The 21,281-nt window shown below is 37.8% G+C and overlaps 1 protein-coding gene across 1 annotated transcript in view; it reads left to right on the top strand.

Annotated features, from left to right (window-relative positions):
• Positions 1–6,142: 6,142 nt before the first annotated feature.
• The window catches only part of LOC114474580 (roundabout homolog 1-like), a 60,840-nt gene continuing 45,701 nt past the window's right edge, over positions 6,143–21,281 (top strand). Inside the window, exon 1 of the mRNA XM_028464991.1 lies at positions 6,143–6,874. Within this exon, the coding sequence (XP_028320792.1) occupies positions 6,748–6,874 (127 nt within the window). The 5' untranslated portion in view covers positions 6,143–6,747. The remainder of the gene's footprint in view (positions 6,875–21,281) is intronic.

Raw genomic sequence — 21,281 nt, 5'->3', positions numbered from 1 at the left:
GGGCAACAGGCACGCCCACCAAACTTTGTAAACAGTTCCAGAGAATGTATTTCAAATATAAAGACAAAGAAGTGAGTTTTTTTTACTTACGGCTGTGGCCTCTCCATCAGTGGGTTTTAATGTGGGAATCGCTCCGGTTTCAAGACGTAATTTACTGGACAATCCACTTTGGAACTGGCCATGGTTCACCAAGCATTCTTCAGTAAAGTGATGGTCACAGACTAACGGATGCTGGGTGGTGTGTCGCGTGCTCCCAGAGATAAATTCTAATCACTTCTGGCGTGTAGACTCTTCTTTAGGAAGTTTGAACAAATTCCGAGGATTTTCGCAGTCCAACACCCATTTTCTGTTACCAGATATTGTCTTTTGAAAAAAAAAAAAAAAAAAAAAAGATATTGTCTTTTGGTACAAAAACAAAGTCCGTTTCTTTTCCCCATGCAGACTGGATAAGAAAGGACAACATCCAAACAGATCTTGGCCACTCGCATGCCTCTAGCACCAGAGAGAATGGGCGTGTATGTTCAGTGTGGAGGCGCGGCCCCAGCAGCAGGCACTTCCTGGAGGGGACGGTTCAGAATTCTAGTGATGTCACTAGAATTCGAACCGCTCGTTTTTCAGAAGAGGGCAGAGAAGCAGCTCACAGAGCAGGATTACTGAGGATTTCTCAGAGATGCAGGAAGGAATCCCAATAATACTTTGGGGGTGTTTTTGATGAGGAATTAACATTGTAACAAGGTTAAAAACTCAAAAAAGTTGATTTGCATGATATAGGACCTTTAACTTGTACATATGGCAGTAAACTCTATTCGATTCTATTTCTTGTAAATATTTTCTGCCAAACTTACTATCTCACCCTCGATTGCATTTCATTCCTAAAATCCATCAAAACAACCTTTGGCTCAGATTTCTATTTCTCCGTCGTTGAGTGACTCGTTTCGTTGTTCGTCACTAGAGAATTTGCTGAAACTTCATGACTCCACTGACAGTTCCTCTGCTATGTAGCAGCTTTGTCTCTCTGTTTTTCCTCCATAAGACACTGCCAATCAACCATCTCTCCCACTAAATCTCCTGCTGCCCTTCAAGCTGTGTTCTAATGTCCAGTCCTTCATCTGCTCGTCCCTGCTGGGAGCCTCGTTCCACTGCCCGTTAACCCTTCTGTCACATCACAAAGCATGAACAATGCTAGGAAAGCAGCATCGCCACCATATAGTCAGCACAGTAACATGACGACAAGAGTTCTGATGCATTTTTTAAACTATATTGGTTCTGATATTATATTTTTATAAAGACAAACTACATGCAGTGATTAAAAACAACCAGGCCATCAGCCCCCTACCATCAGCCCCCTACCATCAGCCCCCTACCATTAGCCCCCTACCATTAGCCCCCTACCTATAGGCTACGGTGTTGAATGTAAACATTACTTTTGGGCCTTCAAAAAACAGTGAAATGTAAAATACATAAAGGTGATTATACTTTAAAACATAAAAACCATTGTATTTTACCTTAATTATGCGACTAAGTAATCAGTAATTGTGAAAGTGGACATTTTGTTGAAAATAAATACATTTTAAAAAGTAAAAATCTTTTTAAAATGAACGAGACTGAAAAGTTGAAATTTTTTTTCTTTCATTATGAATAAGAAATGTTTTTAGAGGTGAGGAATATAGTGAATAAAATGTACTCTGAGTATTGCGATGCATTCATGTTCTCAGGATATTTGAGTGTTACGTCAGGATCCTTTTAAATCTATTAATGTATTTTAAGTTTTTACTCGTCTTTGGCGTTTTTGCACAAAAGCTGTTTATCACGAAATCCACACGTGGTGTTTTAATTTTTGTAGCTAATAATAATTGCTTTTGTTTTAAAATACGTAATTAGTAATTGCGTTGCGTCAGATACGGGTTCCTATGGGACTGATCAAAGTAGGCTATGCTAATCCTGATGCTAATCATCTTTATCTTATATATATATATATATATATCAATATATTGTCACATCTGCTGTAGCTTTTCTTCTTTCATTTAGCCTCAGAGTAATCAAGACATAAAACCTTTAAAATTAGCATTAAGCTAAGTAAGATGCTAGCACAGGGCAGCTAGCATTCGTAGCATTCCACCAAACATAAAAGGTTTCCTATGATGCATTTACACCCAGTATACAGTTGCATATATGACAATTAAACGTGATGGGTCAGCTAAATGGCACTCAGAGTCAATAATGTCTTTTAAAAATATAATGCTTTGAATGTTGGGTGTGTTCAGTCAACCCTGGTTCACAAAGTTTATGACACTGATGCAAAATGGACATTGAATAATTACTGTGAAGTGCACAATAATTGTTTTTTTTTTTTGTGCTGTGCAAAAAAATGTTGTGGCACTGCCTGGTTGGGATGCAAAGTGATACAGTTCAATGACAGTTATCATCTTTACCTTAACCCTTACAATAACACAAACCATGAGTGCAATTGTTCAAAATAACTTCCGAAACACATTGAGTTTGAAACTCAGCACGAAAAAAACGTTTTGTTTGCTTACCTGTGTTCTCTAGTGCAGACTAGAAAATATATCTCCTAATAATATATAATATACGGTGCTTAACAAATGTATTAGACCACCACCCAAAGTAAGGTTTAAGCCACAGCTGCCCTAAATTAACAGCATTGGTTGTTTTTCATGTTTCTACAGTGGTTAATACAACAATATATAGAAAGCTCTTTAACTGAAAAAAAACACTTTAGATGCTAAAACATATTATTCATTGTTGTGAATTTTCAAATTTACTGATTTAAACAATTAAACATAGTAAAGCACATTATTATTTCTTGATTAACTCATTCAGTGCCAGCCATTTTCAAAATTTCTGCCCACCCAGTGCCAGCCGTTTTATAGCATTTTGACTAATTTTTTAAAGACCCACAGAATATTTTGTACTATGACAATCTGAATTCTGACACCCATGCTGAATGAATGAATTTTGTCTGCTGAGATGTTTCTAAGATTATTTGCCGCTGCCCCCCCCCCCCCCCCCCCCACATTTTGCCTTCCTTTCCAGATTCTGAAAGATTAAAGTCTCTAATTTCAACAGAAAAACAATTTTGTTTCTAGTTTGTTTTGTCGTTCTGTAATCAGCAGTTGAATAGAGGCAAGTTTCACACAAATCGCCAGTTTGTGACAAAAACTTGAAAAAATCTATTAGTGACTTTGAAGCATTGTTTTATTTTTTGCTTTAGGGACACCTTAACATTGGTTTTCTTCTACAAAACAACAAAAACAACACTGAGACCAGGCTTTTGATGGCAACATTATTATTATTTTGCTATCTAGGTCAGAATTTAATGGATTGCTTACTGTATTTTGACCTTCCTCCAAGTCTCTCCCCCGTCAGTCTCCACACACGCAACTTCCTCCTCATCCCGGACATGCCGAGTGTCAGCATTTGCCCTGTTTTTTTATCGATTTCTCTCACCATCGTGACACTATTGATATTCCATTTAGGTTCCACACATGCTCTGGTCGAGTGTGCGCTGCTGTGAGCTAGTGGGAACTTCAGCATCAACTCTCGTAGCGCCATTTTCTGTCTTGTAAACTCCTTTCCTCTCTCTCTGAGCTCGGCCCATCACAGGTGATCTCTCATCCAAAGGTGGGCTGCTGCCACCTACATGTCATCAGTTGGTCACTACATCATGGTACAAGTTTGATATTCACTGGAGAGCTTTGTCACACTGTCTCCTAGCAACCCCAATCCGAAAAATACAATTCACGTCTATAGACTTGAATGGCACTCAATGAGTTAATGTCACACAGAAACAACTTCTCAGAGAAGTCCAGTGAGCAGTGAGTTGGCCACAAAAATCAAATTGAGATGAAACAGTATTTTTTTCCTTTTACATATATATATACATATATATATTTTTTTTTTTTATTTTTTTTTTTAACTGAAATAATGTATGGTTTGCAAACGTAGGATTCCTTCTTGATTTAGAAAAGGCTGAGATGACGAACAGATCTGTGCAGCAACGTTTGCTTTAGTCACACAACCTTCAAAAGCAATTACACCATATTTTTATTGTGTTGAGTAAATCACAGTGTGATCTGTTTCTCAGCCTGCACACAAAGCCTTGCCTCACCTTGGACACACATGTGGATTCCTGGGAGCAGTTTGTGTAATGGGATGCTGTTGTAACTTGCCACACTGTTTATCCTCCATGAATAGAAAAGGCATCTACAGTAATTGTCTCTGTTACACTTGGCAGCAGCAGTGACATTTCAAAGGTTGAATGCATGTCGGCTGAACACACTCAGGGTTGGAGGTGAACCTGGAGGAGTGCTAGTTATTCAAGGACCCTAATGATTTGAGAGCTGTAATAATTAGACTTCAATCAGTGGCTAATGTAATGTAATTCATTAGCTTTACAGGGGCACTGTCTCTAAGTATTAGCTGACTTACAGTAAATGATCATTCTTTTAAAGCCTTGTACACAACTTTGGATGAAAACACGTGATCCACAGATGGAGATAATTGTAAAATAATACCTGTATTTTATGTGATGAAGAATATTTAGTGAAAAAGACTTTGACATTGCCTCTTTTAGCTCGACTCTGACCTTACCCACTCATTAATTTGCTCCACACTGTGTTTTTCTTAGCAGCATTTTACGCTTGCTAATGGAATTTGAACACAGCAGTGATGAAGGGCATGTGAAAGAGACGTGGTGGGAGGAGTCGAGGATGATTGCTGCTGATGCCTCCAGTTTCCCACGTTAACCTGCGTTCACCTGCCTCCTGACATCCGGGGCGGCTGCAGGAAACGAACTGTAACTCTAAACCAAAACTTGCTGAGCTTGTTTTTTTTTTTTTCTACAAAAATAGTCTTTGTTGTCCGTTATCCTGGGCTTATGAGCTTTGTAGTGTGTACAGTTGGATTGTCTAGCATTTAACATCAAAATGTGACTTACTCCACTGTTTTTCAACCTTAGGGTCGGGATCCCGGTCATTTGGAATTTAAATGGGGTCGCTTGAAATGTCTAGTAATTGATTAAAAAAAATAAAATAATAATAATTCTGACTGATAATTTTTTTCCAAATTAAAGCAAACCACTGTATCTTGTATTTTCACTTTGTCGAATATAAATCTAGTTCATAATTATTTTTTTAAATATTGTTGTGCTTTTCTTGTGCAATGGCAAATAAAATTATTCTTATTCTGATTCTAATATTATCATAAAATGCAATGCAATATCTGAGCTGGCACAACTTGTCACTAATCCTGGCTACTCTGTATTTGTAATACAGTCTAACAAACATGATCCAAAAGTAGTAATTCTAAAAAAAAATGTCTTTAGGGTTGCCAGGAAGTTCTTGATATCAAATTAAGGTCACAATCCAAAAAAAGAAAAGGTTGGGGACCATCGTCTTACTTAATGATATACTGTATAAATACATTTTTGTTACTATTTTTAAGATTTTCCTTTAAATCTTTTAACCAAATGAACTATTCCGGAATAGAATAAAATGGGACTAATCAGGTGACGGCATTAGGGCTTTTATGTGCTAAAACATGCTCTAGAAGTGCAATTAATTTATTATTTTAGTAACTGTTGTAGGTTTTGATTACAGACTTACTGTCACTAATGCCTAATCCAACTGGTCTGTATACTTTATATACAGAGTGAAGCTTGTTGTGTGTGCATGTGGGGGTGTGTGTGTGTTTGTGTGTGCAACTAGCCCCAGCATTAGACTACCCTTGTATCTGTTACATACTCATGTATATCCAGTACATTCTGAGGCAGCTTTAAAACACTCACTAAGAGAATTATGTTTTAAAGCTGCTGCACTCAAGAAATGGTGATACACACACACACACACACACACGCATACACCCTACATGCTCGTCTCACTTATTCTTTCCTCCAAATATCACCCTCACTCCCTCCCTCCTCAGTCACTCGTAGATGCACACACACACACACACACACACACACACACACACACACACACACACACACACACACACACACACACGCACACACGCACACACACACTTCCAATTCTTGCTCTGTTGACAAAGTCAAGGCTGCTTTGTAGTCAACTATCTCTGTGTTTTATTTCTTATTCGAAATCAGCACAGCCTGGTGTGATCTGAGACGCGTGGGTAGGCGGGTGCAGAGTCAGGAGGGAGGCACACACACACAGACACACACACTCCTGGACACTCATGCTCACTGCCTGATGCAGCGGATGACAGGAGCTTATTGGTGGCGTATCAGTGATGTGTCGCCAGCAGACGCATCACAGGGACCTGAAGAACTTCTGCTTTGCAAGAGAGAAAACTTGCTTTGCCCGTTTGCATCCTCTGGTCCTGTGATTTGTGAAGCTGGGACTTTAAGGCTTTGAAGGAGGACAACTGATCTCTGTCTGACGGAGGAAAGAAGAAGAAGAAGAAAATCATATAAAGTTTCATATTTCCACTTTTAGCCTCACAGCTTCTTCAAAGATGCTTGTACATAAGGAAGTTGAGAAGCTGGAGATTCTCCACTAAACTTCAGAATAGAGTGGGGTGTCCAGTAAATGTGTGGCCCTGCTTTGGGACCCTAGTGTCCATGACCTAAGGGTTAGCGCTCTAAGGGAACCCGTGGGGGACGTGCTGTTCTTTTGGATGCAACTGTACAGCTGTGCAGACATGGAAGAGTGTTGGATAACTCCCCCTACCACTTAGACATCGCCACTATAGCTTCTAAGACAAGGCATGGCCAGCGGGGGGATACCCCTGCTGTTGCTGGTGTTACTGGTGCAGGTGCTGAGTGGTGTGTGCGTACCAGGGGATGGACCAGCGAGGAACAAGGGAAGCTGGAGGTGGAAAGGGGACCGTAGCCGTGAGTAGCCCTAACATCTCATGGATAAGGAGAATACTTTTTTTTTTTTCTTTCGCTATGGTCTTGAGTAGAGGTGTGCATTGCCAAGATGCTGACTGGACGATACGATTCACAATTTGCATGTGACAATAAGATGTATCCCGATACTAGACAATACAATATATCATGATATTAATATTTACAAATTTCATCTTTTTTTTTTCATACCAATGGTAACTAACTGTAATTCAATTGCCAATATCAAAAACAAGTGGTATGTTCATCAAACTGTCAAATTATGTTTTGCAAAACTTTTGCTTCTACAAAAGATTCTTGAATTCTTAAAAAAAAAAAATCTATGAAAGTGCCCAGTATGTGGTTCACTGACACCTAGTGACCTGGTGTTTACGTGCTATGCATGTTAGCGCACTTAAATGTTTTTTTCGTTAAAAAACAGCATTATTAAAATGCGAGATATATTAATTTCTTCTTGCACCCTTAGTCTATAAGTACATCTTTTTTTATTGCTTTCGCTGCTGCTTGAAGCTGTTTCTCTGTGACAAGCTGCTCTTGGGTATGAGAGTGAAATAAATCTTCCATCAACCTTGGCATGTGTTGCCAGATTTAAGGATTTCAGAGGAATCCTAAATATGTACACAGCAGGAAAAAGTCCCTCTTGGTTTGTGGATTTTTGTGTAGTTGCATATCTTCATAATCTCTACTATCCTGCTGGTCTTTTTCTCAGCATCTTTCTGATATGGTTGTGTGAATATCTTCCTCTCTCCCATGGTTTCATTCGTGCTCATTAATTGATCAGCGCTGAGTTGTAAAAAGCTACTTAGGGGATGGCTGTGCCGATTTCCTCAAAGTGAAAGCTGAGTGTAGCTCTGACTTCATTAGATATGCTGACACATGAGTGCATGGATGTGGAGATAGTGAGAGGAGAGCTTTGGTTGTTTCAGGACATTGCTGCTGCCACCCTTGTTGTTTTTTTTTTTTGTTTTTTTGGGGGGGGGGGGGTTATCTAATGGGATTGTTTGGCATGTCATCAGTCTCTGATCCTGAGTGATGAAGTAGAGGCTTCTTCTCCCACTCTGTGACTTCTCCCCTGGTGGAGGTTAAAGGGAGCTCACTATTTTTCTTGATGCTGTTCCAAGATTAAATGGCTGGAATTGGATGGAAACGCACTATGTCAACCATGAGTAGGTCACCTGCCTCCCCAAGGAGACACATGCTGGTCGCGGTGTGGCATGAAAAGTGATGCCGTTTGCAGATTTTAGTGGCAATGACACAGGAGGTCTTCAGTTGTCAGAGTGTTTACTGAGCTATTTCGAGAAACAGTGCCTAACTATGTCAGACAGGTCTCAGTTTAAAGCTGCAGTATGTATTTTTTTTTTTTTTTTTTTGCTTCATGTGGTCAAAAATGTATAATTGCCTTTGCATATTGTAATTCAAAGTGTTCTGAGAGGAAACTGGAACTCTTCTCCTCGTTCTGACACTTCTTTCAGACTTTGTCTTCCTTTTGCCATTGAATATCCCTTTTTTTTTCTTTTTCACTAAAGTTCTTTATGACAATTTTATCAAATTTTGTCTTTTCTTTAATTTTTTTTTGTCCACTTTTCATCCACATAGCATACCTTATGCCCATAAATTACCACTTGTTTCCTTTTCCCTTTTTGTTACACATTTTTGCCCTTTTTCACTATTATTTGCCACATTTTGCCCTTTTAAGCTACCATTTGCCATTACATACCACCCGTTTCTTCTTTATTTGCCAATTTTTTGGCCGCTCTTGACTGCTTTTGGCCCATTTGAGTCACTTTTCAGTCTTTTATGCCACTTTTGGACCATTTTTGGCCACCTGTCTGCCTCCCCCCCCAAAAAAAAAACACATAGTGGACCGAACCAGCCCACTTCGGGACGATACCCGGTATGCCAGATTGCCAGATGGCCAGTCCACCCCTGCTTGGCTTTATATTTAAGCTTTAGAAATCCAGGAGCGTGATGCTAGATTTCAGCCAATCGGAGGTCTTTCTACAAATTGCTCTATGAGCTGTTTTGGGCATTTCTATTTGCTGCTCAACTGAAGTCAATGCAAGTTCAAGTACCATCAATGGTGAAAGTGCAATGACGGACATTCCAGGACATTCCAGCAGAAGTCTCCACAACGGTTACATGGCAAAGCAAGAAGGTAAAGGAAGACAGACATGGAGAAGCAACAGTCTAAAGTCGAAACAGACTCAAGAAAGACTCAAAGAGGACGTTGGTGACTGTGCAAAATTCTCTAATAACACAAGTCCCTACATTTGTCACTAGTCTCTATTGAAAAAAGAAGTCGCTAAGAGCTCCACAGTTGTGCGTGTTCGTGAGGTAAGGGATGATGGGTTTTGAAACGAGGAAAGGGCGAGCGTGGTTGTTTCTATAAAAGTCTCAAGGTTCTACATTCTGCAGCTTTAAAGGAAAGTCATTCTACTTCAACAGTAGCAAACATCTTAAGAAACGTCTTTATATTTGACATCTATTCTCGTAAAACAGTCGAGTGTTGTTCACAAACGCGGCAAAGCAAAGTGATCCACAGACATGTCGCTTGTTCTCTCTCAGCAGGTCCAACAAAATAACGGGTAGAGAAGCATGAACTTTGATTTAATCACTGATTCACTGTAACCTTTCACTCACTGCAGTGTTAGGTTTGTGGTTTTTCATCAAGCTTCCTGCCGAGTGAGGAGAAAAGCTTTATCTGTGATAACAGCAAACCATGTTAGCATGTTTGTTGAATGTATCTTTGGTTTATTCTGAACCAGTTCTTTGGTTCAGAAAGAATGAGCAACATTTTACTGTTAGTTTCCTTTGACTGCTTACAGAGAACACAGCAGTGTTCTGGGTCTGAGCCAACGGATGCAATGTGATAGTGTCAGACGTTATTATAGCTGAGATAAAATCACAGCTGAGAGGGTGCAAAGTGGAGCTCTGCTTTCAAGCACAGGAAGGTGTTTGAACTAAATACATTTAATGCTGAAGAACAGGTTTTTTTTGTCTTATTTTGTCACTATTTCTCATACTTTCTACATCACACAATATAAGCTAAAAAAAAACTCATACACACTACTGCTCCATTGTGTTTGAATCTAAATGGGTCTGTTTGTTTTAATTATCTGGTCATTTTCTTTGAGCTCTTTGACCTGCATATATTACCATTTAAAAAACATGTCAATGACAAGGTTTCAGCAGACGTATAAAAAGCCATATTACAAGAGGCAGAGAGTTTTAAACTGATTTAAACAAGCATTAGGAGTTATAGAATTATATCTAATGTTCTATCTGGTATAAACTAAATGTTAGTGCTTACAACAGAATGCCAAAGTAATGCTGTTAGTGTTAGCTCCACCAAGAGTTTCTCACTAAAGTGATAAATTTTGCATATCTTTTTATTCATGACCACGATTGGGATTAGAATGTAGTCGTTGCATTATTAAAAATGTATGAATACATCAAAATTATTTTTTTTCCCACAAAATAAATAGATAAAAGATTCAAAGTTAAAATTTCAAATGCATTTACAAGTTCAAAGAAGCAACAGCTGGTGTCAACACCGACCAAATCACTTTTTAGATGTCTGCGCAGATCAAACTGAGTCAGTCCCTGAGCTCGTGTCAGTGTGGATGCGTCATAAATAAAGAATTGTTTTATTTTTAGCAACTTTTATATTTATTTATTTTTGCTTGTGTCCACTGAACTTCAATATAACTCCCTTTTTTTCCATTCTCTTCAACCCTCTTGCTCTTCTTTAGATATTCTTTGGATAAATGGGACTCTCAGGCAAACAGAAGTTTAGTTTACATATCACAGATCATGATATAGCTTTAATCGATCCATAGATTCGATCTGGGTCCGTTTGAGGCTGAAGCGAACGAGGTGGAATCACTAGCTTGTCTTATGTTGAGGCTTTACTTCACCCTCTGACGTAGTCCAATCCTTGATGAATGAGGCAGATTATAGGATTTATGGCTGATTTACTGCGGCTCAGGATGCTAACAGACACCACAGGAAAAAAAAAAAAAAATCAGTAATAACACTTTGTACAATGAATGTTAGTCATTGTTTGTGTAACAATATTTCAAATCTTCCCAGGTTTTTCAATGACGTTATTCACTGTTTTATGAGAGTTGCGTGAACGGCTGCTGAACTCACGTATTGCATAGATGTCAGTGGTGACATGCAAGGCTGACGGTTTCATGCTGGGATGACACAGGCTAATGAACTGTTGACTGGAACATGTGGTTTGGGGTAAAGGCTAACGCTTTAGAAGCTACGTTCAGAGGCTTCGCTCAGATAGCAGATTTTACTGCACAATGCTTTTCCAATCTTTAAAAAAAGATGTATTGAATGTAAATATCAAAACAACCTTAACTAAACAGCTTACCAAAGATGTTGGGTTTTCAAATTTAAACTCCAGCTTTAATAAAGATGCAGTTTAAGCAGTTAAACAGGTCATGGATAGTTTTGTAGTGACTACAGAGTAGATGATTAGGGTGTCAGGGTCTCTTATTTTGATATGTTTTCTAGCGTTGGGTCTGATGCAGGATGTTAAATAAATGAGACATTGTCATTTTCTGTGAGTATCTTATCTAATGGAAATTATGATTGGCACCTGTCAATCATTCTAATAATAGATACCAGCTGATGTCACACACTGTGGGACTAAATGTGTCTGAAAAACATTAGTTTATTTTATTAGATCATTTTCATTCTTCTCAGATGAAGACCAATGATTCAGCTTTGGGGCCCAATAGTGGCTCGTGCAGTTTAATAGTCCACCTATTGCCAGAAACGCCAAAGGAAAACACATTGTACATAGCATATTTAAAAGAGGAATAGCAATTGTATAGAGGAAAGATGAGTAACACAATTAATTTATGTTGTCTGCGAGCACTTTTTTTAGTGAGATATTAACTTAACCCTACTTAGTTGAATTTAATTATGCAAACTTTCCCATCATTAAACAAAATTAGTTATTCAAACTCAAATCAACATGTTAAAGTACTTTAAAAAAATATTTGAAATTAATGACATAAATATGTTTAAGTTACTTACTCAAAAGACACCCCAGTCCAGATAAATCAACTGTATATGAGTGAACACAAAAAGCCTAAATGCAGATCCGTTTATTGAACAATTATGATATATATGATTATACTGAGTATATTTTGTCCTTAATTTGCACTATGCATTCATGTTTAACAGAATTCATTAATGAGTACCATTTTTCGTCTCTTTCATCATCACATTTACAGAGTTGAGGACTTAGCATTTGATTCTGTGAACTACATAATGAAAGGTAATCTGACTTAAATGCACAATGAAAAGACATCAGCAGCAGCAGCAGCTTCACCATCCATCCAAACACCATCCAACCGCTGCAAAGACCAGGAAAGCTGTTCACCGTCCCAGACTGAAATCCTCTAGGCTTCAGTTTTTCCCTTTGCTTCTCTAATGAAGTGGCAATTATAGGAAAGGCCTTACACATCCAGCGGGAAGACGGTCTTTACACTTGAGTCAGTCAATTGTAAAGCCTGTCTGGAACACTCGGTCATGCTGTTGAAAAAGAGGCATTTGGGCAAATGAGGATTTGGTGGAAAATAAAAAAAAAAGCTTGTGCTCAGTCTTTATTTTGACCAGTTTGGTGCAATACTAGATTTTTAAATATTTAACCAAGACGAGCAAAAATGTCATCCTTAATCTTCTCAACAGTTTTTTTCTGCACCACCACAAAAATGAAACATCCCCTCCCCCCTTCACCTCCACCCTTTCATTTTTGCAAGTGAGCTGCATAATTTTCCCAGTCTTGCTGTCTGCACAGATGTGTGACACAAGCGTCCAAAGGATCCAGCTGTGTCGGTGGTTAGTTTGTCTGTGATGCTAGTGCTCATCAGCATCCTCTGGTCGCTGACGTAGCATTTACACACATCATTTACTCCCAACAATCCCCGTCTCTGTTTGAGAAAATCAGCAAAGTCGTGATGGAAAATCATCGACAAAACTCTGGTTAACGAGAAACTTATGTCACGTATCTCTCTGTGTGTGTGTGTGTGTGTGTGTGTGTGTGCCCACATGAAAGACATTGGTTTTCCAATTCAACATCTTGACTGAGAACAATTGAAACTTAAAAAAAAAAAAAAAAAAAAAAAAAAAGTGGATTGTGAGATTTTGAACTTACCTCTCGTTATCTTATTGAGAATTACACCAGGAATTATTCAATTTCTTTAATACACTTCGTTTATGTTGTGCCGATACCGATATACTAATATAGGAGGGGTCCCGATACGGCACTAAAATGCTATCATCGGTATCTTCAGGTACTTACTATTAACATGCCGATGCCATTTACAGCGTCAAACTCTTCTTCAAACCTCCGCACGAGAAAATGTCAGCGATTTCAAGGACCTGATTTTCAGCAAAAAACAGGTCTTATCTTTTTTTAAAGGGCCCATGTTAAGCTAAATCAAGTTTTCTGTGCTTTAAACCAGTTATTCTCAACTGGTGGGTCGGGACCCAAAATTGGGTCGCGGACCTATACTGGGTGGGTCGGAAACAGCTGGTCAATACTTATTGTCTCTCATAATGGACTTGTCTTTTATTTTAAAAGACACTTTTCTTTTGACAGGCACATGTTGCAAAGAAAAATATATGGATTTATGTTTTAAAAAAACTTTATATAAAAGCTATTTTTTTAAATACTAACTTTAAATGTTACAAGAGGCAGACAGTTTTAAACTGATTTAAACAAGCATTAGGAGTTATAGAATTATATCTGTTTTATCTGGTATAAACTAAATGTTAGTGCTTACAACAGAAGGCCAAAGTAATACTGTTAGTGTTAGCGCCACCTAGAGTTTCTCACTAAAGTGATAAACTTCACATTGACTTCAGCTTTCACCACTTTGCATATCTTTATATTCATGATCACGATTGGGATTAGAATGTTGAGGAAGCATTAGTGTTCTAGCAGTCGTTACATTATTAAAAATGTTTGAATAAAGGAATAAGTAGATAAAAACTCTTTCATCGTAATAATAATCATAAAGTGTTATTTGGGCTTCATACACATGCTCAAAGTGTTTTTTCATTGATTTCCTCAATCATTAGTTAGAGGGTGATTTGCTCCTTTCTTACTACAGGGTGAGCCCAAACACCTCGCTCCAATTTGATGACGCATTCCCACTTTGATGACGAATTTGACACGGCACTGAGCTGGAGAAGCCACGCCTCCAGGAAGCTCTCTGCTGTGATTGACATATAAACAGACACGCCCACAAAGGTGAGCATTTCAGCGTCCTTAGCGCAGTGCTATGTATGTATTTTCTACAGTCTATGTATGTACCGGTGAGCGCCCCGCCCCCACGCTCTGTCTCCTGTTTATAAAGCAGCATGAGCTCGGCTACGGAGTGGGTGGGAGGAGGGCGGGCCGTCCTCTGGCCCTACATCACCGTGCGGGGAGGAGGAAGTCAGTTTCCCGTTTATAGACACACCCACTCATGAATATGCATAAGTAGGACACAAATCAGCCTGTTTGTGTAGATTTGCTCAGAAAGTGACTTTTCAGAGGCTAAAACTCTGGAAAACAGGTGAGTTTGGGAAAATAAACCTCAAATACTATGTTTTTGGGGTTCTTAGAACAAATGGAGATGGGTGAAAAATAGCATGACATGGGACCTTTAAACACCGTAGTAACGGCATGTATCAGTAAAAAAAAAAAAAGAAAGAAAAGACTATTGGAACATTTTCCAATTTTTATAGCATTTGGCATTGGTGTTTTTATGTTGTTGCTCTTATCAACGTTGCTCTTATCAACGTATCAACACCAAACATGATGAAGTAGCTTTTAGTTGTTATGCTGCAAAGAAGTAGAACAAGCTGCCAGCAGAGTTGAAGTAGATATTTTTGGAGCCAAGTTAAAAGCTCTCAGTTTTCTCTTCTGTTCATAAGTGAGAGTGAGATTTTTATCCATTTTATTGTTGACATCAAACTCTGTTTAATGTTTTCTAAATGCTGCACTTTTAAACATGTATGGCACGTTAAGTTGCCTTGTGTATGAAATACGCTGTACAAATAAATTTACCTTGGACAGACCATAACACAGCGATAATAACTTTTCCTCTGAGATGAATACATTTCATCCTCTGCGTGCCATGTAAACCTGTGCAACTTTACTCAGTCTGAACACAAGTCATTGCAATGAATAACACTTTCTGCTGACACAGAATAGAAAATATTGTTTTTTATTGTCATTGTAAAACATTTACAATTAAATTAAAATGCCATCACATCAGGACCATCATCCGTAAATAAAAAGCAACAAATTAGATAAATAGATAAATATAATAATCACACTCAGCCATCGCATTCTGTCATTGCACAATCCTTCATAGCGTTCTATTGTGTTAACTGTATTCATAGTGTTCTTATACAGTATACACAAGCAGATGAAATGTAATCATTAGACTTTTGTTTGTATTTGGTCGTCGGCGAACAAGCCTGAAATCATGGCCTACACTTAAATGACTTTTAACAAGAATCCTCACTTCCAACATATATTTTAATATATTATTATTATTATTAGGCTTATTAGAAATGCACCGCACCACATGGAGGCACCGCTTGACATATTAGCACCTGATGTCTGACAACATAATGGTATTTTATTTTATTTTCCTTCTTGCAGGGGATTTGTACGGAAGAGGATTAGGGCCACGTGTGAATTTTTTTTTTTGGAGTTTTGACTTTAAACTCAGAATTTTCAGGTTAAAGACAGAATTCTGAGAATGAAGTGAGAATTCTCACTTTAAAATTCAAAATTCTGAGAATAAAGTCAGAATTCTGACTTAAAACCTCAGAAATGTGAGATGAAACTCAGAACTTCAAAAAAAATTCACATGTGGCCCTAATCCTCATCCATAGATTTCCAATTATACTATAATAATTATATTATGTGACAACTACATTACAAAATCCCCAGATCTGTATGTATATTTTTTAAATGATCTATACACCAAATATCCTCAAGACTCAGAAAGTAGACAACATTTGAAAAACAGATGGTAATGTCATATTGCTTGTAAAAAAAAAAAAAACACAAAAAAAACTGGGATGTGAAAAGTCAGCCGTCAGTGATGAATTAGTGATATTTTGTGGAGACGCAGGGACAGAAGGGAGAGAGAGGCCGTGTGATGCCCTGACAGGAGGTGTGGAGGGAGACTAGCACTCTGTCCTTCGTTGCTTTTCTTGCCTTCTCTGGATTTACAATCTGTCTCTCTCAGCCTTTGGCCCTCGGGTGCCTTGGCACTCCCACGTGTCACATGACACCCCAGCTTTCAAGTGTGCTCGAAAAACCTCAAACATTTGCCTGCTGAGCCTCCTGCAGGATTTATGTAACAGTGGGCAGAGGTTATCCATCAATATGGGATGGAAAGACAAGTGTGAATATTATGCATTTGATTCTTTTGCTTATTTAAAAAAATTGTTTGAACGTTAAAAAAACCCCACATTATTTATTCCATTTGATGTTCAGTGATCATTAATACACATTTTCCACTTTCTAATTTTCTTTAAATGTATACTTTTATTTTGCATGTAGTCTAAAGTCAGTGTTAAAGATAGATGTACTTATTTAGGTTTACGTGATTTAAGTGTTTTTTTTTTTGTTTTTTTTTGCTGAAAGACATTATGATGACTGCTTCATAAAGTATCCCAAATGAGTTTTCAGTCTATAATTATGCTGAGCCCTGAACACGCTGTGACAGGATATCAGGTGGAAACAAGCTTTGTTTTAAAGATGTGATTTTCATAGGAATTTTTGATGGTCTATTGCACACGTGTCAAACTTATGGCCCGGGGGCCAAATCCGGCCCTTTGGAGCATCCAATTCGGCCCGCAGTAGAAAGTAAAAATGACAGGGAAGACATGAATTATTGTATAAATGAAACTGTATATAATCAACAGTATTTGCAGGGGCTCACTGTTTTGGTTGTGCTTTTGATCGCAGTCATTTTTAACGCTAAATTGTTGAAAAAAACTCAACATTTTTAAAAAATCTTTTAATTTTTCTCAAATTATTACATAATATTTCCCTTAATTAGATAGAAATTGGTCACAAAAATCTAAGACATTTAAAGTAAAGATCCTGTTGGGACTGATATCTGTCACTTATTGCTTGGAGATTGTCAGTTTCTTACATATTTAGTATTTTATGTATACGTAGAAGTGCAAACTAGGTACAATAATGTTGAAATAACTAATTATCCTGCATAAAATCTGTGGTCTAATTGAGATCAAACTGCTCCTTTTTTGGCCCCTGAATAAAATGAGTTTGACACCAACTGGCCTATTGTTATCTGTTATATTTAGTAAAATACTTGCTTAGCTCCTCAGAACACGTAAAGGTAACTTCCTTGGTGTTTTGTATTTGATCCAGAAAGGAAAACGGTGAGACAGTACATGTAGGAATAAGTACAGGGGGTTAGTATCCACATTTAAATCTGGAACCATCCATCACAAGGAAAATGTGGCCTCAAAACTTTACTTTGCTAATGCAAACTGCTTTTTTTTATTCATTCTTTTTGACAGCATAATGAGTTTTATTTCTTGACATGTTAACATGTAATTCATCTGTCATTTAGCTCATCACAAGACCTTTCCTATAATGCCAGAAGCATTTTTAACAGCAGTTACAACTACACATCCATCTGTTCATCCATCCATCCACCATCCATGCATCCATCCTACACCTGCTAATTAGCTTTTTAAAGTAGCAACAGTAGCTTTAATTTAATAAAGTTTAGTTAAGGTCTAAAAATCTGATGAACATGAAAATGCCACAGTTAAATACCATGCAGGATTAGAAGGTCATTATTTACCTAATCTGTTTATTACAAAACACAAAGGTGCTATCTGTAATTCCTCAGATTAACACATTTCAACTTTTCAGTTATGTTCTAACATGTTTTCCACAGTTCATGTGTATGTGTATATATATATATATATATATATATATACACACACAATGTTGAGTTTAGTAATGTCCTGCTAGAGCCTTGCATGGAAAGATTGAGATTTTCCTGTTGGCTTTCAGATTTGGCCTGTCTTTACAGAGCTCATGTGATTTCACAAACTACTATGCACTTGGAGGGGAAATGGGTTTTTGACAGCTTTTGCTGCTGAAGCTGCCAGTATTGATTGTGAAGTCGGCTGAGAGTTGCTTTAAAGAGGGCAGAATAGTTGACAGCTTTCTTTCAACACCCTCACTCAACTTTTTAAGTGATCATTTTCACCTCTTTTACGCATAAGGGAACATATTGAGGAAATATGTTGGTTTATCTGAAAAATCTCTTCTCCTGACATGCAGTATGTGGTAGGATGGAGATGGTTGTAAGCAAACTGAACAACAGATAGGATAATGGCTCACCTTGACGTCAATACTGAAGTTTCCCTAGCAACTATGAAAAGGTGGCAGCTCTGAATACAAATCTAGCTCTTGACATCATCAGTGAAAGCCAGTGGTCCAATTTATGTGTTCTTGATTTTAGGTTGACCCTTGGTATGTTCAAAATCACATATTAACATACTACACATATACAGTACTGTCTACTATGTACTATTAGTGTGATTAGGATGGACCACTCCCACTGAAGTATACTTTGAAGTTTCCCGAGATGCATTTCAAACCTATGACAAAATGCTAAATATCTCTGTTAATACGCCACCTTTGAAAGTTCTGAAAGTATTTTAAGCAAGAAAGTGACCAAATAAAATATCAACATGTGGTCATTTGATCCATAAAACTCACGGAAACACATTTCATGTCGACATTTAGGAGGTTTTAAGAGACCCTTCATTGTGCTAAACTTCTGGTTAACTTCAAAACAAGAGCCCTGTTTATAAAAGCGTTAAAAACTAATGGAAGACAAGAAGAGATGCTTTTGTTTTGAAAAGGGGATGTTTGATTTTTAGCTTGAACCCAGTGTCATGTACTGAGATTGCATCTTACTGATACTGTATATGCGCGCACATGCGCACTACCGGAAAATTATGTTTTGCTAATTAATTTTTGTTTATTTTTGTTTTCAAAGTGAACGGACACGTGTTTTAATTGTTTATTGGATTCGGTTAGGGTTATAATCTCAGTACAGAGGTAAACTCAGTACATGACACCGGTCCAAGGACATTAAACTGCTTCATGGAGCGGTTGAGTATGAGTAGTGTGCCGATATAGTATACGTCCGGGTATTTCTCGCATACTCAATATTTCCATACTTTTGAATTGAAATGCACTACATACTCATTTTGACGTCAGACTTAGTATGAGTAATACGTTGGTATGCAACTTCGAACACAGCCCCTGTGTACATTTAATTTCTATGACCTCTATGTCAATGGAAATACGTTTGGATCAAAAACATTTAAAGCATGGACATTTTTGTCAGAGCTGCTTTATTGTCAGTTAATCTTGTTGCAAATTTTATGTCACCACATAAAACTACACCATCTGCGGAGATGATTAAACCCAGGGTCGAATCGCTAGTCGTCGACCTTTTCAGCAAATGTTGCGAACCCAAGATGCACTTTGTGTTTTCTCCAATGTTTTGATAAAAACACAGCTTGACTGAATATGGAGGTGTTAGAGAAGAAGTGATGAGTGTGGCTGATGTCAACTGAAAGCCACATCAAAGACAAGGGAGGTAATGCAAACCTGGTGGATCTTTTTTTTTCTTCCTCTGGATCTTTTTAATTAACGGCTAGAGATTTTCCTATGCCACAAACAGCCACTGTTGTGTACACATCCTGGAATGACAAACTGCAAAAAAAATTTCTTTAAATGTTAAGCTCTGTGCTAAGAAACTATTTATAACACTTGAACAAGACTCATTCTCGCGCTTGGTTTTCACATTTTACCATCAAATACTAAATGTTTACTCAGAGAGAAGTGGTCATGTGACCAGGTACCTCACGTCCTATGATGTGTATTTGCGGAAAAAGTTTTTCCATAGCGCTTCACGTTTCATTATCAAAACGCCTGAAATTCATCCGCATGAAAGCGTTAAAACTTCTTTAGCGATATTTGAGTGTTTTTTTTTTTTTTAATTTGGGTGTTTCCATTACCAGTTTTTATTGCGTTATTTAGATTTTGCTCATTTCCAAGGGTAATGGAATGGAACATTGACTTTTTTTAGGTACTTTCTTATTGGTCAGTGTTTGGGTAGAAATGTGTTGGCATCACTGAACAGGACAACTGAATTGAGTAGGCTTTGCTTTGTTTCTTTTTTTTTTTTTTTTTTTTTTTTTTTTTTTTTCCCATTAAGAGTGTTAATCATTTAATTTACCCATGGCAGCTATAGCGGAAAGCTGCACGCCACCAACTCACTGCTTAGAATTGGATCGCAATTAATTCAATTCAAATCAACTTTATATACTGTATAACGCAGAATACAACAAAGTAATCTCAAAACACTTAACATATAAAATTCAGAGTAAGAAAGAAATAAAACAAGAAGATCCACATGAACAAGCATTTAGCGACAGTGGGAAGAAAAAACTCCTTTATTTAGTTTTTAAAACAGGAATAAATCTCCGGCAGAATCAGGTTCAGAGGTGGCAGTCATCTGCCTCGACTGGTTGGGGTTTAGTGAACAGAAGGACGATCAGAACAGGATGGAGGGATAGACCATCAGAGTGTCCCAGACTAGTTGAGTCATGAACCATCGACCAGGAACTGCCAGCTCCAACATCAAGACACCTGAAACAGAAAAGAGAGCGGAGGGCGGGGAGAAGGCACAGACTGCAGGATAAACATGATACATTATGATACACTTGTCCCTAGTGGTTAGGTTAATATTAATATTAAGTATCCATACGATGTTCAGCTTTCTTAAAAGGCAATCAGCACTTGTTTTGTCCTGGATCTGCCTCTCTGTGTTTTTCTCTGTGGGTTTTTGTTGCAGATGCCCTCAGAGCAAATCTATCAGTGAGTAAATTAGCACATATTTTCCGTCCCTGGCATTTGCCCTCTAATTTATCAACAATCACCAAGTCTTGTGTATCCAGATGACTCATGGTTCAACTTCAAAAAGCACTGAAGTGCATTGACTGAGTGTGTTGTAACCACTGAAACGGATGTAATATACACAGCTGCAGTGTTAACTTTCAGGTCTGTTGTTGTGTGATCTGAACTCTGTCCATGCAGCTGTCAGAGTTTGACAACAGATCAAACTCTCTCATAAGATTCATTCAATCATTCAGTTATTAATGCTGACCTCATTCGAAAGGCTTCAATGATTCCGCAGTAAATGTTGAACATATTATTTATGCTTGTAACAAGGACTTCTATTTTCTTTATCGTCAGCAGTTCACAGTAAAACCTAAACATGCACTAAATGCA

This window comes from Gouania willdenowi, chromosome 13 (genome assembly GCF_900634775.1).
Source record: "Gouania willdenowi chromosome 13, fGouWil2.1, whole genome shotgun sequence".
NCBI lineage: Eukaryota > Metazoa > Chordata > Actinopteri > Blenniiformes > Gobiesocidae > Gouania > Gouania willdenowi.
This window is presented reverse-complemented; position numbering and strand designations above follow the sequence as displayed.